Here is a 17658-nt window from a genome sequence, read left to right on the forward strand (position 1 = left end):
GCATAGGATAGTAGCCTTAGCTAAATTTCTCACTCTATTAGAGCCTTATTTGGATGTTATTACTACTATACATGGTGTTTCAAATCCCCACAACGGGGTGAGCTCCCGTTGCTCAGTCCCTGTTCCTGCTAATCTAGCAGTTCAAAAGCACACAGTGCAAGTAGATAAGTAGGTACCACTCTAGCGGGAAGGTAAACGGCATTTGCATGCGCTGCTCTGGTTCGCCAGAAGCGGCTTAGTCATGCTGGCCACATGACCCGGAAGCTGTATGCCAGCTCCATCGGCCAGTAAAGCGAGATGAGTGCTGCAACACCAGAGTTGTCCATGAGTGGACCTAATGGTCGGGGTCCCCTTTACCTTTACCCTTTACTACTATACAATTAAGATCACAGAGGGGAGAGTGTGGGGTTGTATGTACTGGCTGCCGCAATGCCCACACCTACACTGTCCACAAACTAGGGGTTTCTTTGTAAAGGGGGACATGCATGGGCTGCTAAGCTACCTGTGTGCACCTCCTCCAAAGGTACAGACATTCAAAGTATTCAATGTAAGAATGGTTTTAAAACAACAACATTGTCAGCATACCAATGGCTGGGCCTCCTTGTTTCTTCTCTTCCAAAATGGCTGCTAAGTCCTTGTGCCTTGATTTATGTTGCCGGCTCAGAAGTTGCTCTTGCTCTGGGCTTTTTACTTTCAAAAGCTGGTTTGCCTTCTTAATTTTTTGGCTGTACTGTCTTGCCATAGTGAAGACCCGGTTCTTTGTTTTATCCACAGCATCCAGTTCATTGTCAGTACTTTCTGCATTTGCACTGCACAGAATACTACTGGCAGTTTCATAAAGACTATCTACAAAAGCTCTCTCATTGGAGAGGGAAGATCTGTTGAGACTCATCAAGGAATTTGCTCTGCATGGTGTTTCCTTACATAGCGATGCTTCCTCCTCGAATCTGAGGTTGGCTTCACTCAACCTGGCAACTTTGTTGGGCAAAGCTTTTGGGAAAACAGGTGTTTTTGGCAGTGAGAGAGGGGGGAGTGAATATCCCACATCTTTATTTAACTCACAAGTAGTTCTAGCAGGAGTGTTGTTGTCTATGTCATCTTTGCAAACAGGAAAAGCTGCAAGGACGTGGTCTCTCGTCTTTTCCTCATTCTTCTTGATGTAATTCTCCAGGTCATTCCAGATTTCATCCACTTCCTCAGATAACTTGTCCGCAGCAGATTTGTGAGAGTGTGAATCAGAGTTTGATGAGCTATCCACTAAGCTCAAATAATCATGATCTAATGGAACACAATGATAGGGATTTTCATCTTCACTGAAATGGAGGCTTTCTTCAGAAACAAACTGCCGCAGGTGGTCACAGCATGCAAAATCTGTTTCCAGACCCAGAAAACTCCTCTTTTTGGAACACTTAAGGCGATCACATTTGAAATTTGTCAGTGATTGCTCTGGGAGGACTATGGTATCATAGATATTTTCCTCACTGATCCTTAGATCATGAGAGCTTACAGGTGGAGTTCCTCTCCTGGGAGTAGTTTCATTTCTGCTGGTAGAAACAGAGGTCCTGCTTTGAGGTGCCTGTCTTTTATTGAAAGCAATGTCTTGGTCTTGAGCCTCATAGAGCGAGTCTCTAGCTGACCCTTGTGGAGCACGGTCAGACGCTTCCCTCCGAGTGAGACCCATTAGTTTCAAATCTTCAAAACTTATATTGTCATAGACATGATCTATGTCATCAATAGTCAGTTCTTCTGAAGATTCTAGGTACACCTGCAGATTGTCCATGTCACTCCTGGAACTTTTTATTTCATTCCAAGTAGCATTCTGACCAAGGTCGTTTTTTCTGGATCTTGAACCAGACGGAGAAGTTTTACTTTCCCCAGCACTGCTGGCCCGCCTCACAATTCTGTGAGAGTTAGAGCTAGAAATGTCCCTCTGATGAGCTAGCCCTACGTGCCAGCTGCAAGGGCGGCCCGAAGGCTCTCTCTCTTCACAGCCAATGGAAACTAAGTTTGATGTAGATTCTGACGGTACAAACATCTGATAATCATCTTCGTCCTCTGTGTTCTCTTGCGGGGGGCGTCTGCTTGGGAACAGGGCTTGCCGAATCTGGTGGTCTGTCCAGATGTTTCTCACCGCATCTGTTCTGCCCAAAATATTCGCCATAAATGAGCTGTTTTGTGGTGCAAACTGCCGAGATGAATGGCCACCTCCACTGCAGGAAAATGAAAGCTTTGCGTTGACCTGGGAAGGTGCTTCATTTGCAGGCTCCTTTGCATTCTATGAAGTTTTGAAACAGAGCACACTATTAGTCTATGATCTAACTAACAGGCAGAATCATAATCACATATAAGAGGAGGGAAAACTTTACTGAAGTTGAGAGTCTCATTTCCTTGAGGGAAACTGGCTAGGTGCTACATACTGGTGCTGGACAGAACCAAGACAAAAAGTGGGTGTGGGCACCTCTTTTCCTTCTCTTTCTGCCTTTAATCCTCCCCCCTTCATCATCCATTCATCTCTCACACAAACCCCATGCACAAACACATACTCCATTCATCAACCATCCATTCTGCCTCTCATATACCCTAGCCATTCACAAGCATTTGTCTGCAGGCCCCTCCAGATGGTTCAGAACACCCAGGAGCCTCTGGGTTCTGTAGGCTACAATCTGGAACACACACACAAATGAGTAAGTCCCTTTACGTGGGATTTACTCGCAAGAAACCAGGGATAGGAGTGCACTGCATTTTTTTCCTGGCTTTTTAAAAGCAAAATTTGAATGCTCCTTTCCTTAAAACCTCCTTTGAAAGGCCTGCAAAAGACGACATTTTATTTCACACCACTGAATACATTAAGTCGACAAATTATACAACCACTTTTCCATAAAGACTGTACCTGAATTTCACATTTACTGAGATTAACACTTCTTCGTTTCTCAAAATTTTCAGCAACTTGACTGTTTAACCTTTTGCGGCCTCCCTTTGGTTTCTGCTGGGAATTTTGTTGTGTGGTCTGTAGAAAACAGAAGGGTTACAGTATGACACATAGTCCTTTACACAGAAAGCCTTCAGCCAAAGCCAAGTCTCAGAAATGTCAAATGTTCAACAAGATACTGCATTATTACAGTGGAAAGGACTCTCTGGTGGGGCCTCCTAAGCTGACAGAGGTCAGCAAAAGGCAGTGTGCTAACACAAAATGTTTTTGACAAAGGACATATATTTTGCTTGTTGCAGGGTAGATGGTGGGCTCCAGGAAGAGTATTCTGGAAGACATTGCTTTCTGATTGATATGGTAGCTGTGATGCCATCATCCTGAAAGCAAGAGGCTTCTATATTTCACGAAGTTTTGGGTGGTGGTATTTTCCTCTCAAATAAATGTACAACTGCTAGGAACATATGCAAGTCTTGTTACAAGCACAGAAAGGCTGCCTGAGCACAGACAGGGAAAAGAAGAATGGCCCTTGGCCTCTAGAAATTTCCACAAAAAATGTAATGGAGTATTACTATTTTTCAAAATAATATTATTATTTTAAAATAATAATCATGTAAAAATATTTTGTACACATATACACAAGTGGTGTATATTGTGTATAAATATACACATGCAATATTTTTTTTCAGTATGAGGAAGGCACTGCAAAGGGAAGATGATGTCCCCTTTTCTCTCCTGGCATGAAAATTCATTCATTCTCTCTCTCTCTCTCTCTCTCTCTCTCTCTCTCTCTCTCTCTCTCAGTGTATGCATTTCTAAATGTGTTTCTCTAAACAAGTGATTTAAAAATGCTTTTTAAACAACAACAACAACAACAACAGAAAACTGCATCACAAAATTTGGGGAAATGAAAATCCAAATAATCATTACATTCCGATTCACACACTTCCAATCTGGGAAGTGTGGATCAGGTAGGTTTGCATTGGAATTAACAGAAATAAATCCTTCAAGCACCAGTAATTCTCATCCTTTATGTACCCATATCTGACACACACCCTACTATTAATCTTTCCATTTCACAAAGCAAGTTGGCTACCTGTTCAGTCTCTTCCTCATCGTCAGCATCAGTCTGATCCATAACACCAGTGAGGGCATTATCCTCTTGGTCGCTACTATAGGCCACTTCATTGGAGTCCAGTCCTTTGTGATTCAGTGAAAACTTTTTCCTAGGACTGAGGAGGGCTTCAGCCTGAGATAGCAGGGTTCCTTCAATACTGATCCGCTTGGAAGGAAAATATATATTTATATGAAGCACCGGGTCCCACCCTTCTCATTTTAAAGCTATAGCTAGATCAGCAGCTATTCTGATGTGTAGCACATTCACAGATATATACACATATGCATCTACATAAACATGCAAATATATGCATATATAAATGTGCACATACAAGCCACACATCATGTATTTGGTCTCTTTTTAAATCATCTCTCACATAGCTTTTATTTCTCAGTAGTAGACACACACATCCTTCTGAAGATGACACACCGATGTGCAGTGGTACCTCAGGTTAAGTACTTAATGTGTTCCGGAGGTCTGTTCTTAACCTGAAACTCTTCTTAACCTGAAGCACCACTTTAGCTAATGGGGCCTCCTGCCGCTGCGCCGCAGGAGCCCGATTTCTGTTCTTATCCTGAAGCAAAGTTCTTAACCTGAAGCACTATTTCTGGGTTAGCGGAGTGTGTAACCTGAAGCGTATGTAACCTGAAGCGTATGTAACCTGAGGTACCACTGTATAGGAAATGTATGTTGCTTAATATCAGAACACGGAGCAGTAAAAGGGAAGTGAAATGACCACGAGTTTAGTGCAGAAGTGGGGATATTGCTGCCTTCCAGATGTTGTTGGGCTCCTGTTCCCATCAGCCACAGCCAACGGTCAAGAATGCTGGGAGCTGCAGTCCAGCAACATCTGGAGAACCATAGGTGGCCAATTTCTGGCTTAGAGGCATCAAGAGAGTATGTGGTAGGCAGCACTACTTAAGTCTCTTTGGTCTCTTTCCCCACCCTTTGTTATGTTCCAAAACTGCCCTACCATGACACCCAGCGGGCAACAGAGCTGGGATACCATTGAGGGGGGCAAAACGGGAGACAGACATGTTTGACGCATGGCACATCAAGTTATTGCATAGCTGTATTCATTTCAGTGGTGACTGCACAGGAGATCTTCCAGGTGGATTGTTTGCATGTTATGGTTTGGAGAGGTGGGGGAATATTCAGATTTCCTGCCTCAGGTATAAAATGCTGTATGCCAACCCTGAGCTTATTGTTTGCAGTTGTGCACAACTGGAGGTAAAGAAGGGTAAGACCATGACAGCCACTAGGTGGCAGGCATGGATAACAATTGTAAGTGGAAAAAGGAAAACAAACTGTTCTGAAGTTATAAGAAGTATTCAGTACTTCAAATCTATCTTTTTCGAAAATCACTTTCAAGCCACTAGGGGTGGGGAGAATGAGATGGCTTACCTTTTTCGTGTCTGGATCCATTTCTAAAATTATTAGTGGGAAACAAAAAAACAAAACAATCCTAAGTATCACTTAGTAAAAAATTATGTTCCGCATTTGTGGAAAACAGGTTTAAGTCTAAAGTACTTGACTTTAAAATGGAAATTATAAACCAAAGTACTGCGTTTAACATGGGCCCCATCAATAGATAAGGCAAGCATGCTTGAACATTTTTGTAATAAATTTATCCCATGTGAAAAACTCCCCCTGCATTCAAAACTGAAAGGTTTGCCTGCTGATTTTGAAGGTTGTTATTTTTGTGGGTCAGATATTTAACAAATCTGGCATTTCTTCCCTGACAAGAGATTGAACACGACTCCTGCCCAGGACAACTGGGTTTTGTTTTTTTATTTACATAGACTTAATCAAACACTTAAAGGTGCCACATGATTTGTAATAAAGGTAAAGGTACCCCTGCCCGTACGGGCCAGTCTTGACAGACTCTAGGGTTGTGCGCCCATCTCACTCAAGAGGCTGGGCGCCAGCGCTGTCCGGAGACACTTCCGGGTCACGTGGCCAGCATGACATTGCTGCTCTGGCAAGCCAGAGCCGCACACGGAACGCTGTTTACCTTCCCGCCAGTAAGCGGTCCCTATTTATCTACTTGCACCCGGAGGTGCTTTCGAACTGCTAGGTTGGCAGGCGCTGGGACCGAACAACGGGAGCGCACCCCGCCGCGGGGATTTGAACCGCCGACCTTTCGATCAGCATGCCCTAGGCGCTGAGGCTTTTACCCACAGCGCCACACAATGCATAATATCACATACAGGACACATTGTAACTCACCACTTGGCTTGATGATTTTATGGGCTCTGGATGAAGGTTCTGCGGGGAAAACACATGTGCTTTTGTTTAAAATGTTTATGCTGTCTCCTGATTTAAACAATATTATAAAAAAGTATCCTAAATAAACCCAACTACAACCAACAGCAGCCAAAAGAGAAACAGTAACACCCCAGAAAAACTTAGTGGACTGCCCTGGACTTCGGTTTTACACCAAATTAGATGTGTTAGTCAGTGCCAGGCAAAGAAGTTCTCAAAACAGGGATGGAGAACATGTGGCCTCCAGATGTTGTTGAACTTCAACTCCCATCAGCTCCAGCCAGCATGGCCAATGGTCAGGAATGATGGGTGTTGTAGTTTGCTAACATCTGGTGGACCACAGTTTCCCTACCTCTTCCATAGGGCTTGGTGCTGCTACTGAAAAGGCACAGCACAACTCACCACATTTCTGATGGTGGGGGACCAGGAAGTACAAGGACCTTTTCGGATGACTTGACTGTAAAAGAATGTTCCTATAGGAAACCACAACAAAATATTTTATTACCTGACTTCCTTCTCACCCTCTGTGGGGCGATTCCTTCTTTAGAATTACTCGATGCTTTCATTTCTCCTTCTGGGCTATAATGGAATCCTGGGTGATCTATAAAGAAATTAGGGAAACAATATGTAAGTATGACTTCATACATCAGGTGAGCTTTTGGAGAAGACTTTATGATTACAGCATTACATTTCTCAAGGCTTCGTAACAAACAAAACCTAGAATAGGACAATGCAGGGAGAAGCAGGCTTGGTTTTAAAGGCTGGAGCAGGCATAGGCAAACTTGGCCCTCCATATGTTTTTGGGACTACAAGTCCCATCACCCCTAGCTAACAGGACCAGTGGTCAGGGATGATGGGAATTGTAGTCCAAAAACATCTGGAGGAACGAGTTTGCCTATGCCTAGGCTGGAGTCACCTAGGAACAATTTGAGAATGCCCCCTGATTGTTCCCAAGGATACTTTTCAGTTTTATTTCATATTAGTGAATGGCTTTGAGAGGGATGCTTGGGAAATGTCTTGGGTAGCAACATACAAGCTACGTAAATGTCTTTCACTCCACACACAATTTTGGAGAAGACATTCTGCATGCATAATAGCAGTCCCCTGGAAGGGTGATATTAAAAATGAATCGAAAAGACAACATAATTCATCATTAATTATTTAATGTGCTCTTATTAAGAATCTCAAAACACAAGGTGATGTGCGAGCTGGCAAAACTTTCCTAAGCAGAAAACTTTGATCCGGCTTGTGGTTGCCAATCTTTTATATAAGGGAAATAGAGAGTCACACTGAACAACAATGTTGCCAAAACCAGTTGTTGTTTAGTCGTGATCGAGTCTCCGTGACCTCATGAACCAGAGCATGCCTTGGAAACTCTCACTTCCTTCTCAAAGCTTCTCCTTTTTTATGTCCATGGAGTTCTCTTGGCAAAATACTGGAGTGGTTTCCCAGTTCCTTCTCGAGGTGGATCACTTTTAGTCTAAACTCTTGGCTATGACCCGTCTGTCTTGGGTGGCCCTGCACGGCATAGCTCATAGCTTCTCTGAGTTATTCAAGCCCCTTCGTCACGACAAGGCAGTGATCCATGAAGGGGCCAAAACCAGTACACAACCCTAAAACTGGGGTGGCTTAGCTCTATGACAGAGGGAGAAACTGCCTCACCTTGTAGAATTCTCCCCAACAAGGAGTATAAAAGCTCTTCATAAATACACACGGATGTAGAACATTGCCTATCATATAATTTTGCTAGTTCTTAATAAAGTTCAAAAATGAACAGGCTATATCTTACTGAAATTCCTTACGAAGTCAGGTGACAACTTCAAAGGGTCAGGTGACTGACATTGATAGTGTGCTTTCAAAGGGACTTGCTGTAATCACCAATCAGCCAATGGGGAACTGCCTAGCAGAGTCAATCCCACTGGAGCTCACCGGCAGCACCAATCATCCAAACACTGTTGCTGTTCTGCAGCCGTGTCTGAAAATATTTAATTAACTGCTACTACTAGCAAAGATTCTCTGTTTGGGGTCCTGTAAACCGTGGTGGTAGCAGCAACTTTTCCTGAGTGTGTTGTCATGTACATTCTCAGTAATCCTTATAAGAATTCTGTAAAACAGGCCAGCAATATTATTCTCATGTTAGAGATTTGAGTTTAGACACTGTGACACATGGAAGCTTGAGTTTGTGGCTAGTGTATCTACCTTACTGAAACAAATTGTACAAGAGGGAAAGTATCTAAAAGTCTCACCCACGTTCTTATTCAAAAGCTCTGAGCCAGAACCAGAAAACATTGTGACAGCTAAGATTAATGCATCCAGTTGTCTATTACATATTTTCCAGAGATTTTTTATTTAAAAAAAATATGCAAATGAATAGTTATATGCAAATATACTTACAGATAGCATCCATTTCAAGAATTGCTTGCTTGGCCTGAAAAAACAAAAACAAATATTTTGCATAAACCATGTGAACTTGCTTAATACCTCAGGGCAGCAATAGTCCTTCCCCCAGACTCTGGGTCCTTGGCTGGTGCACCACCACACCAAACCTTCTAAAACCTGAACGGCAACATTGGTTTCAAAACTGTCCTGATTCAAGTGAACTTGGTGGAATGCAATTCACATGCTGTTATCATAATGTGGCTACCCAGATGCATCTGTCACAGAAGACTAAAATACACATATTTTATTTTTAACATATCCACACTCTTAAAAAGGCACCAAGCAAAAAAGTTCATTTTTTAATCAGGCCTTTGGTTGATTTGATAGACATCCTATGCATTAATAATAATAATAATAATAATAACAACAATAATAATAAAAAATGTGTGAGGGTGTTATTGGGTTGTTGTTTCTACTTTGATTATATATTTTGTGGTTTTATATTTTGATTTTGTTCTGTGAACTGCCCTGAGACCTCCGTATATAGGGCAGTATATAAATTCAATCAATCAATCAGTCAATCAATCAACCAATAGAAATACCAAAAAAAGGAAACAAATAAGGCAGTTGTTAATGTTTTACCTTAGCTGGGATTTTGGCAGGGTGGTTTTCAAGAATTAATCTCTTCAAGTGAAGAATCCAAAGGCGCTTATCTTGCTGTGATTTGGCCTGTTACAAGTTGCAAGAATGCAATGAGTTATAGCTAGACATGAAGGAGTGTAGGTAACACCAGACAATAAGTTTAGCAGAGTCAAGGGTTGAGCGTGAAGAAGGCTCTGACTTCCAGTGGATGGGATAGGGGAGAGATGTGGAATCTGTTGCCATCCCCATCATCTCTAGCCATGCTGCCTGAAGGGGGCCGAGAGTTCAGCAACATCTGAGAGAGTCATGTCTTGGCTCCACTACATCCTTCTATGGCCATCAGAATAAAATGCTTTTAGTATATTTCTGAATATTATTCTATGTCTGGTAGCTGACAACAATTTATAAAACCAAATTTAATTATTTAACACAATTGGTAACTAACATGAAAATGATGAGACAGCAAAGCTGAACACCACAGGCTGTAATAGTGCCTTGTGTGTCTGCATGCCCTAGTTCCTTGTCTTTCCCCCTCTATGAGGTTATCATGTTGCTCCTGTGCAGATTAGTGGTTTGGGCAGGATAAGAATTACTTCTGCATAACCAGTATAACACGCTGTGTGGTGCAGCACAGGCTGGGTTGCTTGTTCCTGAAGAGATCTGCTAGAATGGGAAGCAGGCACTGTTTCTATATATATATATGTATCTATTCACCCACAAAACCCATCCCATTAGTCATTTTATTTTCCAAGTCACAGTAATGTTCATTGACCTCACTATACTTTTCTAAAATTGACCTGTGGTTTCTTCCTCCAAGAATTAACCAAGATCAGAATTGAGGCATACTGTTCAAAATTCAGTGAAATAAAGGGTTTCAGGCAGACATGTCTAATACTTGTCTAATTCTCAAAGTGCAAAGATGAAACAGAAGCTGAGGGCCAAACTAGATGTGCACTTAAATAGGTAGAATGCAGTTACATCTTTTGTTTTTTCCTTCATTAATTACAGGGGCTAGGGAGCCCAGCTGGATGGAAGATCATAGAGATCCTAATGAAAACCATTCCTCTCTCCCAACCTTAGGAAAAATTCCCCATTGGAGCAACATTTTAAAGTGCATGTCCAGTTTGCCCCTTAGGGTATTAAAAGCAGTTCCTGTTCCCACTGCATGAGTGCATTAATTTGGGATTGTATTGCTCACTAAAAGGAAGGGGGCAATTGGATAGAATGAGATCATAGGAAATAGGGCCTGGTTTTCCTGCACAAACCTGGAAGTGAAATACTATTTACATGGTGCAAACTTCAGTTACAATACATAGGATACAAATCAGGAAAATTATATCCTTAATAACATGTTTCAGAATGCATTCAGTATGTTATGGCTTTTAAATACCTGAACAGTATGTTGCATCTTGGGATTTTTGTAATGGAAGACACTAAAACTCAGAGGCTCCTTTGGTATGACTTCCACTAGCATGAGATTGCCACACTGCAACACAGAGAAAGGCTTGTCAGAGGAAGATCTTGTGCACAGAATGGGTATTTATATTTTGGACATTTTGAAATAGACCATTTCCTCTCCTTTGCAGCCCTTGGGCTGCTTGTTCCCTCCTCCTCCTCCTGCAAGTACAAACAGACCTACCAAGATATGAGCTTTGTAGGTGAAAGTCTCTTCCCTCTTCTTCGTAATGAGCAGCAGCTTGTCAAAGAGGAACAGAGTGCGCTCATTTTTGGCTCTCTGGATGCGGAATGTTCCTTCCAAAACCAACTCGCCGTAACTAGCAAGGTCCGGTCCCTTCCAGTTAGTGAGTAAGCTTTGTATCTCCTGAAAAAAGGGAGGAGGGTGGGATAATGAAGCAAACACTTTAAAAACACAACGTTGGGAAATATCACATGGCAAGTGCTGTGTAATGAAGCCACTATCATGTTCCTCTTCTCTAGTCAACAGTGTGAAAAAGCATTGCTTCTACCTCAGGGATGACTAACCAAGGGCCACATTCTCTGTTGACCTACCTTTCAAGGGCCACACCCTAGCAGTGGGCATGGCCAAAGTGGGTATAACCATTTCACATTTGCTCTCCCTCATACACACATATGCACCACCACACATACAGGAAGAGCTCAGGGCAGCAGAAATGGCAGCAGAACCACCACAGGAATTGTGATGCAAAACTGGTCCTTAGACCAGGAGGCAGGCCTCCATGTGTTTTCAGAACCCTAATGCAGCTTAGGACCATTTGCATGGATGTGTGTGGATCAGGTCCCCAGACAGAGAGTTTGCCTCTCCTGTTCTACATGAACAGAAATACTACAGCTGTCTCACGGTACGTTGCGGCATACAGGCATTTGTCATATGATAGGCAAACAGAAATCTATTTCTAAATGTCAGAGTTGGCAGATGTGTATTTTATGACACGCAGCCAATTTGCACTGCACTGTTGTCTGATTATCATACACGGTCCCCTAGAGCAGTGTTTCCCAACCGGTGTTCCGCGGCACACACGTTGCCTTGTGTTCCGTGGGAGGGAGGCGGGCGACTCGGGTGGCGAGAGGCGGGGCGGCGGCGGCGAGCACACGCGGGGCGGCGAGCGAGCTCCCTCCCACATCCCATCGCCGCTCGCTTCGGCCGGCCTACTGGAGCGAGCGGCGATGGGATGTGGGAGGGAGCTCGCTCGCCGCCCCGCGTGTGCTCGCCGCCGCCACCCCGCCTCTCGCCGCCCGAGTCGCCCGCCTCCCTCCCACGGCACACCAGCCTACCTCCGTGTGCCTTTGCCCAAAAAAGGTTGGGAAACACTGCCCTAGAGAAGATGCATGAGAGAAGGCTGGCACAAGGAGAGTTCTTAGCAAGCCATAAGGTTGGACATTAGAGGGATAGATGGGCCACTATATGGAAAAGAATAGGAAGAAAGGGAGGGTGTTTTATAATGGTGCAATATGTGAGAAACAACTTAGGTGATCAAAGGGTCTTTGAAGTACACAAGAAGTGGAAAGTACTAGCTACTTTTCCAGGCAGCCTGCAATTGTATACTTCCTGTTAACCTACTGTAAGTTTGCATATGGTTTGGAATATGCATTTGTGAGATGTTTTGGGCAGTCATAAGCCATGTGAACAAGTTTTTAAGACTACAAATGAATCACTGACTGCAAAGAACCTGGGTGGGTGTACAAGCAAAACTTCATCTTCTGACAGAGAAGGAAGATCTACATTTGGGTTCTGATCTCTCCAAAGAAAGCTTGCAAGCACAATTGTGTCTTTTGTACATTCCACAGACACAGATTTCAGAAGAACCTCTCAAGCACACTTTGAAGGTACTTTCACATGTAACAGATAACACATCTCCCAATATTAATTGGGAGTTGCCATGGTTGAGTGTGATGCTTTAAAATATAGGAAGATCAAATTCAACATATATGAAAAGATGTTGTTATTGTTAGCATGCACAGGAAAGCAAAACCATAGCCATTTAGAATGCTGGTGCCCAATCTACATAAACCAAAAACCAGATAAAAACGACTAATATGGAAAACTTGTCAACCCACCTGCAGCCTGACAGCATGTTCATGTTTCCTCTTCATGTCGTTAATATGCCACGCCACTCTCTGCATCGTATCTATGGCTTCTAAAACCACATCATAACCTTCAGTGTCCTTGTCAAGGTGGTTTTCTATCTCCTAGTAAATAAGCCAATGAAGAGGGAACTATTTACAACTCCTAGAGGTCTGCAAAAATGTTTTGATGGTAAACTACGGTTAATAATCTGACACTTAGCCCCTCCCAACTGCAGCTCACGTCTTTTGTCTCTACAGCAGAGTTCCCTGGTCTATAAAATATGCAGCACAGAACCCCTTATCCTGCATGCGGGAGATTTTCCTTCAGCCCCATTTTCCCACTGATAGCCACCTCCATTGTATATGTGTCTTTTCCCTTTTTCCAAACCCCTCTTGATTCCAGGATTCCAGTAAAGGCACTGTGTTATACTGGGATGGAGATAGAAAAGTTGGATGAGACTGGCATATCCTCTGCTAACAGCAAGCCCATACAATTTGTGACTGATCAAGCCCACCAGATACGTATTGTGGCATACCAGGTGTGTGACATTCTGGCCATTTTTGAAGTCTCCAACAAGCTGCAAAAAATAGGCGGCTTGCTGAGCCTTTGATGGGCTGCCCTAAATGGCTGGGGGATTGTGTTTGATTTCATGAGCCATAAGTAATATAGGCATCCTTACAGCAACGGCATTACTCTGCTGCATTATAGTAGCAGCTACCTAAGCAGAATTTATTAGCATTCAATAAGAGAAATGAGTCAGTCATTCAATATGCTTTCTTGCCTCCAATTTTTGGCTACAGAACCTCAGTTTGATAATTACATCTGAGCATTAGACTTAGGCAGACACTACAAATTAAAATTTCTGGACTCTGAAATGTAGTTACGGGTATAATCTCCTAACTGAAAGCACATGATAACCATTAAAAAGAAACCAGATTTCTGAAAATGTTGTTAAAATCATGGGAAAGAAAGGAAGAGATATGTATCATAGAATCATAGAGTTGGAAGAGACCACAAGGGCCATCGAGTCCAACCCCCTGCCAAGCAGGAAATGTACTTTCTCTACCACCATGCATGCATGCAAAAAAGCGGGGGAAACCCTTTTTGTTGGGCTTAGATGACTTCATACAGGCCCACCCTCCTCACCAGCTGCCCTTGTCTGGAATTGAAACGGCACTTTTAAACACACCAGCTAGTGCAAGAGCCCCAATGAGCACAGTATGTAAAGATGTACAGGACTGCACTGCACTCTTTTTATGAAAATATGTATAGGTCTGTACTGCATGTTTTCTGAAGAAGCTGCAGCATCAGGGAAGAAGCTGTTTGATGAGCACAGGAGGGGAGAAAAATGGAGAAAGGGGCAGGAAGGGTTGAAAATTCAACATCTGCAGAAGCCTAGCATGTCAGGGTGAAGGCTAGGTTACAGTACTTCTTTCAGGCATATGTCCTTTCATCAGAAAGTTTGTGCTTGCTTGTTTTTTGACTGCAGCACAAAAGCCTAGCTACACATTATATTATTTGCACTCTTCAGCAGGCCTCCTTCAAACTAGGCACTTTAATTTTGAATAAAGAGCAACTGCAGGGCCCAATGTGAAACACACCGCTGATCTGGACTGCCACCCCATGCCAGGTTCCCATTGACTATCCGAAGAGGAGGCACTTAAAATGACAACGTACATGCAAAAGAAGGTGATACTTGAGTATCCGCTGAACAGGTTTTAAGAGGTAAGATCCTAAAGGCAGAGAATGTTGTAAAGCTTCTTGTCTCTCTCTGAAAAACTTGGCCAGGGACTTGTTCCTCATGCATTCGGTAAGTACAGCCACTGACCTGTAAAACAAATCAATAAAGCTCTCAGAATTATTATTATTTTTATCCTATATTATACAGAATTCCACAGCTTTGGGTGCATGATAGGTCCTACAAGTGACTGCCTGCTTAGGATCAACTTCAAGCATTATGCATTTCTTGTGCAAGATAAACAGGAGTGTTATGTGAAGTTTACAAACTTGCGATTGCCATGCATGCATGCCACACAAGTAACAAGTCTTAGCATCCTACTTTCAGAATAACTGATTACCATGCAACATAATTAAAATAAGCATACAATTACTTGCTTGCATTTTCTAACGGGCAAGGAAGCATTCATCCTCTTTGCCTTACTAATATAATCCACAAACAGTAAAGCATACCGTTCGGATTAAATGTTAGTCTGAAGCATTAGGGTCACATTCTCTATTCACCACCTTTCAAATGATAAAAGGGAAAGAGCACAAAAATAAGGTAATCCTACCTTGGATAATTGGTGCAATACTGTGTGTATATGTGGAACTCTTCACTCTGAATATAAGGAAAAGGGGGGAAGCTGATTTAGTATACTGATTTTATTACCGCTCCCTAGAAATTCTGAAACCAACACTTATTTGAAAGCACTAAAAAAATCCCAACCTATTACAAAAAAAAAACAAAAAAAAAAAAAACTCTTCCCTATTGATAGGCATGTAGTTCATTAGCTTTATTCCAGTCTGCATGTGAATTGGATTGGAAACTGATTTTAAAGTAAGTTTTTATTGTTGATGCTTTTATTACTTTTTAAATGAAATAAATGTGTGATCTAAAATGAACCAACAAAGCTGACTTGTGCCAATTTCCCCTGCAGCCATTTCTTATTTGCTACAGGCAAGTATTGGTGCTATACAGAAGCTTATTTGAAAGTGTACATACAATGCCACCATTTGGGGTTTCCCCCCTGTATAATCTTCAGGAATAGGGAACAGGATTTCCCATTCCGCACCTAATGCACTTTTCACATAGTTCCAAACACAAGGAGCAGCTCCTGAAGACTCAAGAACAAAACAAAAACAGTCTAATTCTGTAATTTCAGCAGTTCGTAAGGTCTATTTCATGCAAACCATTTTGCTCTGCACCAACTTTAACATGGGATGCGGATGGTGCTGTGGTCTAAATCAGGCTTCCTCAACCTCGGCCCACCAGATGTTTTTGGCCTACAACTCCCATGATCCCTAGCTAGCAGGACCAGTGGTCAGGGATGATGGGAACTGTAGTCTCAAAACATCTGGAGGGCCAAGATTGAGGAAGCCTGGTCTAAACCACTGAGCCTCTTGGGCTTGCCAATCAGAAGGTTGGCGGTTCGAATCCCCACGACCGGTTGAGCTCCCGTTGCTCGGTCCCTGCTCCTGCCAACCTAGCAGTTCAAAAGCACATCAAACTGCAAGTAGATAAATAGGTACTGCTCCGGCGGGAAGGTAAATGGCATTTCCGTGCACTGCTCTGGTTTTGCCGGAAGCGGCTTAGTCATGTTGGCCACATGACCCGGAAAAACTGTCTGCGGACAAACGCTGGCTCCCTCGGCATGTAAAGCGAGATGAGTGCCGCAACCCCAGAGTTATCTGTGACTGGACTTAAAACTGTCAGGGGTTCTTTACCTTTAACTTCAACATACATTCACATGCAAGTTCTAACATGCAAATAAGAGGACTGCAGTTACAGCTAGCCCATTTCATCGTCACAGCTGAGGGAAAGGGCTGTCATAAATGCAATTTGCTTTACTCATGAGCCTCCAGTTCACACCTTGTTTCGTTTAGTGCAGTAGATACTTGAAGCTGGTCACCTGTTGCTCAGTCTTGTCTTAATTGGGGGATGGTGATAAGGATTTCTGTAGTGTTTCACAGTTTGTGATAAAGTGCATGATAAGTGTGTGGTAAAACATAAGCTATCTGCCTTTTTTCCTTTTAGGATTAGTAAAAACTCCTTATCCTGCTTAAAATGCAATCCAGTGACAATCCACCCAATAATTATGGAAGATTACAGCTGAGCCTCTGCTGATATTTTATCTTTTATTTAAAATGGGAAGACTTACAGCTATCTTCACTGGCATGACACACAATAAGCTTGCATCACAGCCTATGACATGCACACGCTTTTAAAAACAACTCCAGCTATAGCGGAAACCTGCACCTACAAATAACTAGTAATCAAGTGAAACCACAATCTGCAGCAGAGACGTTACAGTCTGTAATTCACTGGTGAAATCCAGTCACCTTCTAGTTATCACATGTAATGGGGCAGGGGCCTACCAATGGCTTCTCAAATGCAGAATTCAATATTAAAATTATACCCAAACTGTAAATATGAATTTAAAAAGGAAGAAAGTATGAAAAAGCAGAAAATAGCAGTCTAGCTTACAATAACTGTGCTTAGATTTCATAGTTATTAAATCATAACGTTATGAGTTGGGGGGAGGATAGGCTGTGTGTTGAGACCCTTCTAAGTTCCATCAAACCTGCAGTTCTAGTTTGCATTACTATACTGTGGTACCTCGGGTTACAGATGCTTCAGGTTACAGACGCTTCAGGTTACAGACTCCGCTAACCCAGAAATAGTACCTCGAGTTAAGAACTTTGCTTCAGGATGAGAACAGAAATTGCGCAGCAGCGGCAGCGGGAGTCCCCATTAGCTAAAGTGGTACCTCAGGTTAAGAACAGTTTCAGGTTAAGAACAGACCTCCAGAATTAATTAAGTTCTTAATCCGAGGTACCACTGTAATGTATTCCTGAACCTGTAGCAAGATCCTTTGATGTTCAGCAAGAGCTTAGAAACATGGCCAGCAGAGAGCCATAAATACTGCAGACCATGAAAGTGTTAACATCATGCAATACTTAAAACATAGAAATCTGTGTATATTTTATTTTTAGACGTAAATATATATTTCCAGATGATTCTACTGTGTGAAGTTTAACATGACGAATAAAATCTCTCGTAAA

At 42.6% G+C, this 17658-nt stretch overlaps 1 protein-coding gene across 4 annotated transcripts in view; it reads right to left on the reverse strand.

The window, feature by feature from the left end:
• The window catches only part of PLEKHG1 (pleckstrin homology and RhoGEF domain containing G1), a 101297-nt gene that overhangs the window by 1929 nt on the left and 81710 nt on the right, over positions 1-17658 (reverse strand). For all 4 annotated transcript variants that reach the window (XM_028723660.2, XM_028723658.2, XM_028723661.2 and 1 more), the window contains 13 exons: positions 15168-15214; positions 14554-14704; positions 12867-12998; positions 10969-11151; positions 10720-10815; positions 9330-9416; positions 8703-8736; positions 6814-6909; positions 6273-6311; positions 5448-5470; positions 4023-4208; positions 2891-3007; positions 586-2275 (listed from right to left, as the gene is read on the reverse strand). In XM_028723660.2, coding sequence (XP_028579493.2) covers positions 586-2275; positions 2891-3007; positions 4023-4208; positions 5448-5470; positions 6273-6311; positions 6814-6909; positions 8703-8736; positions 9330-9416; positions 10720-10815; positions 10969-11151; positions 12867-12998; positions 14554-14704; positions 15168-15214 — 2881 coding nt within the window. The remainder of the gene's footprint in view (positions 1-585; positions 2276-2890; positions 3008-4022; positions 4209-5447; positions 5471-6272; positions 6312-6813; positions 6910-8702; positions 8737-9329; positions 9417-10719; positions 10816-10968; positions 11152-12866; positions 12999-14553; positions 14705-15167; positions 15215-17658) is intronic.

Source organism: Podarcis muralis, chromosome 3, assembly GCF_964188315.1.
Source record: "Podarcis muralis chromosome 3, rPodMur119.hap1.1, whole genome shotgun sequence".
Lineage (NCBI taxonomy): Eukaryota > Metazoa > Chordata > Lepidosauria > Squamata > Lacertidae > Podarcis > Podarcis muralis.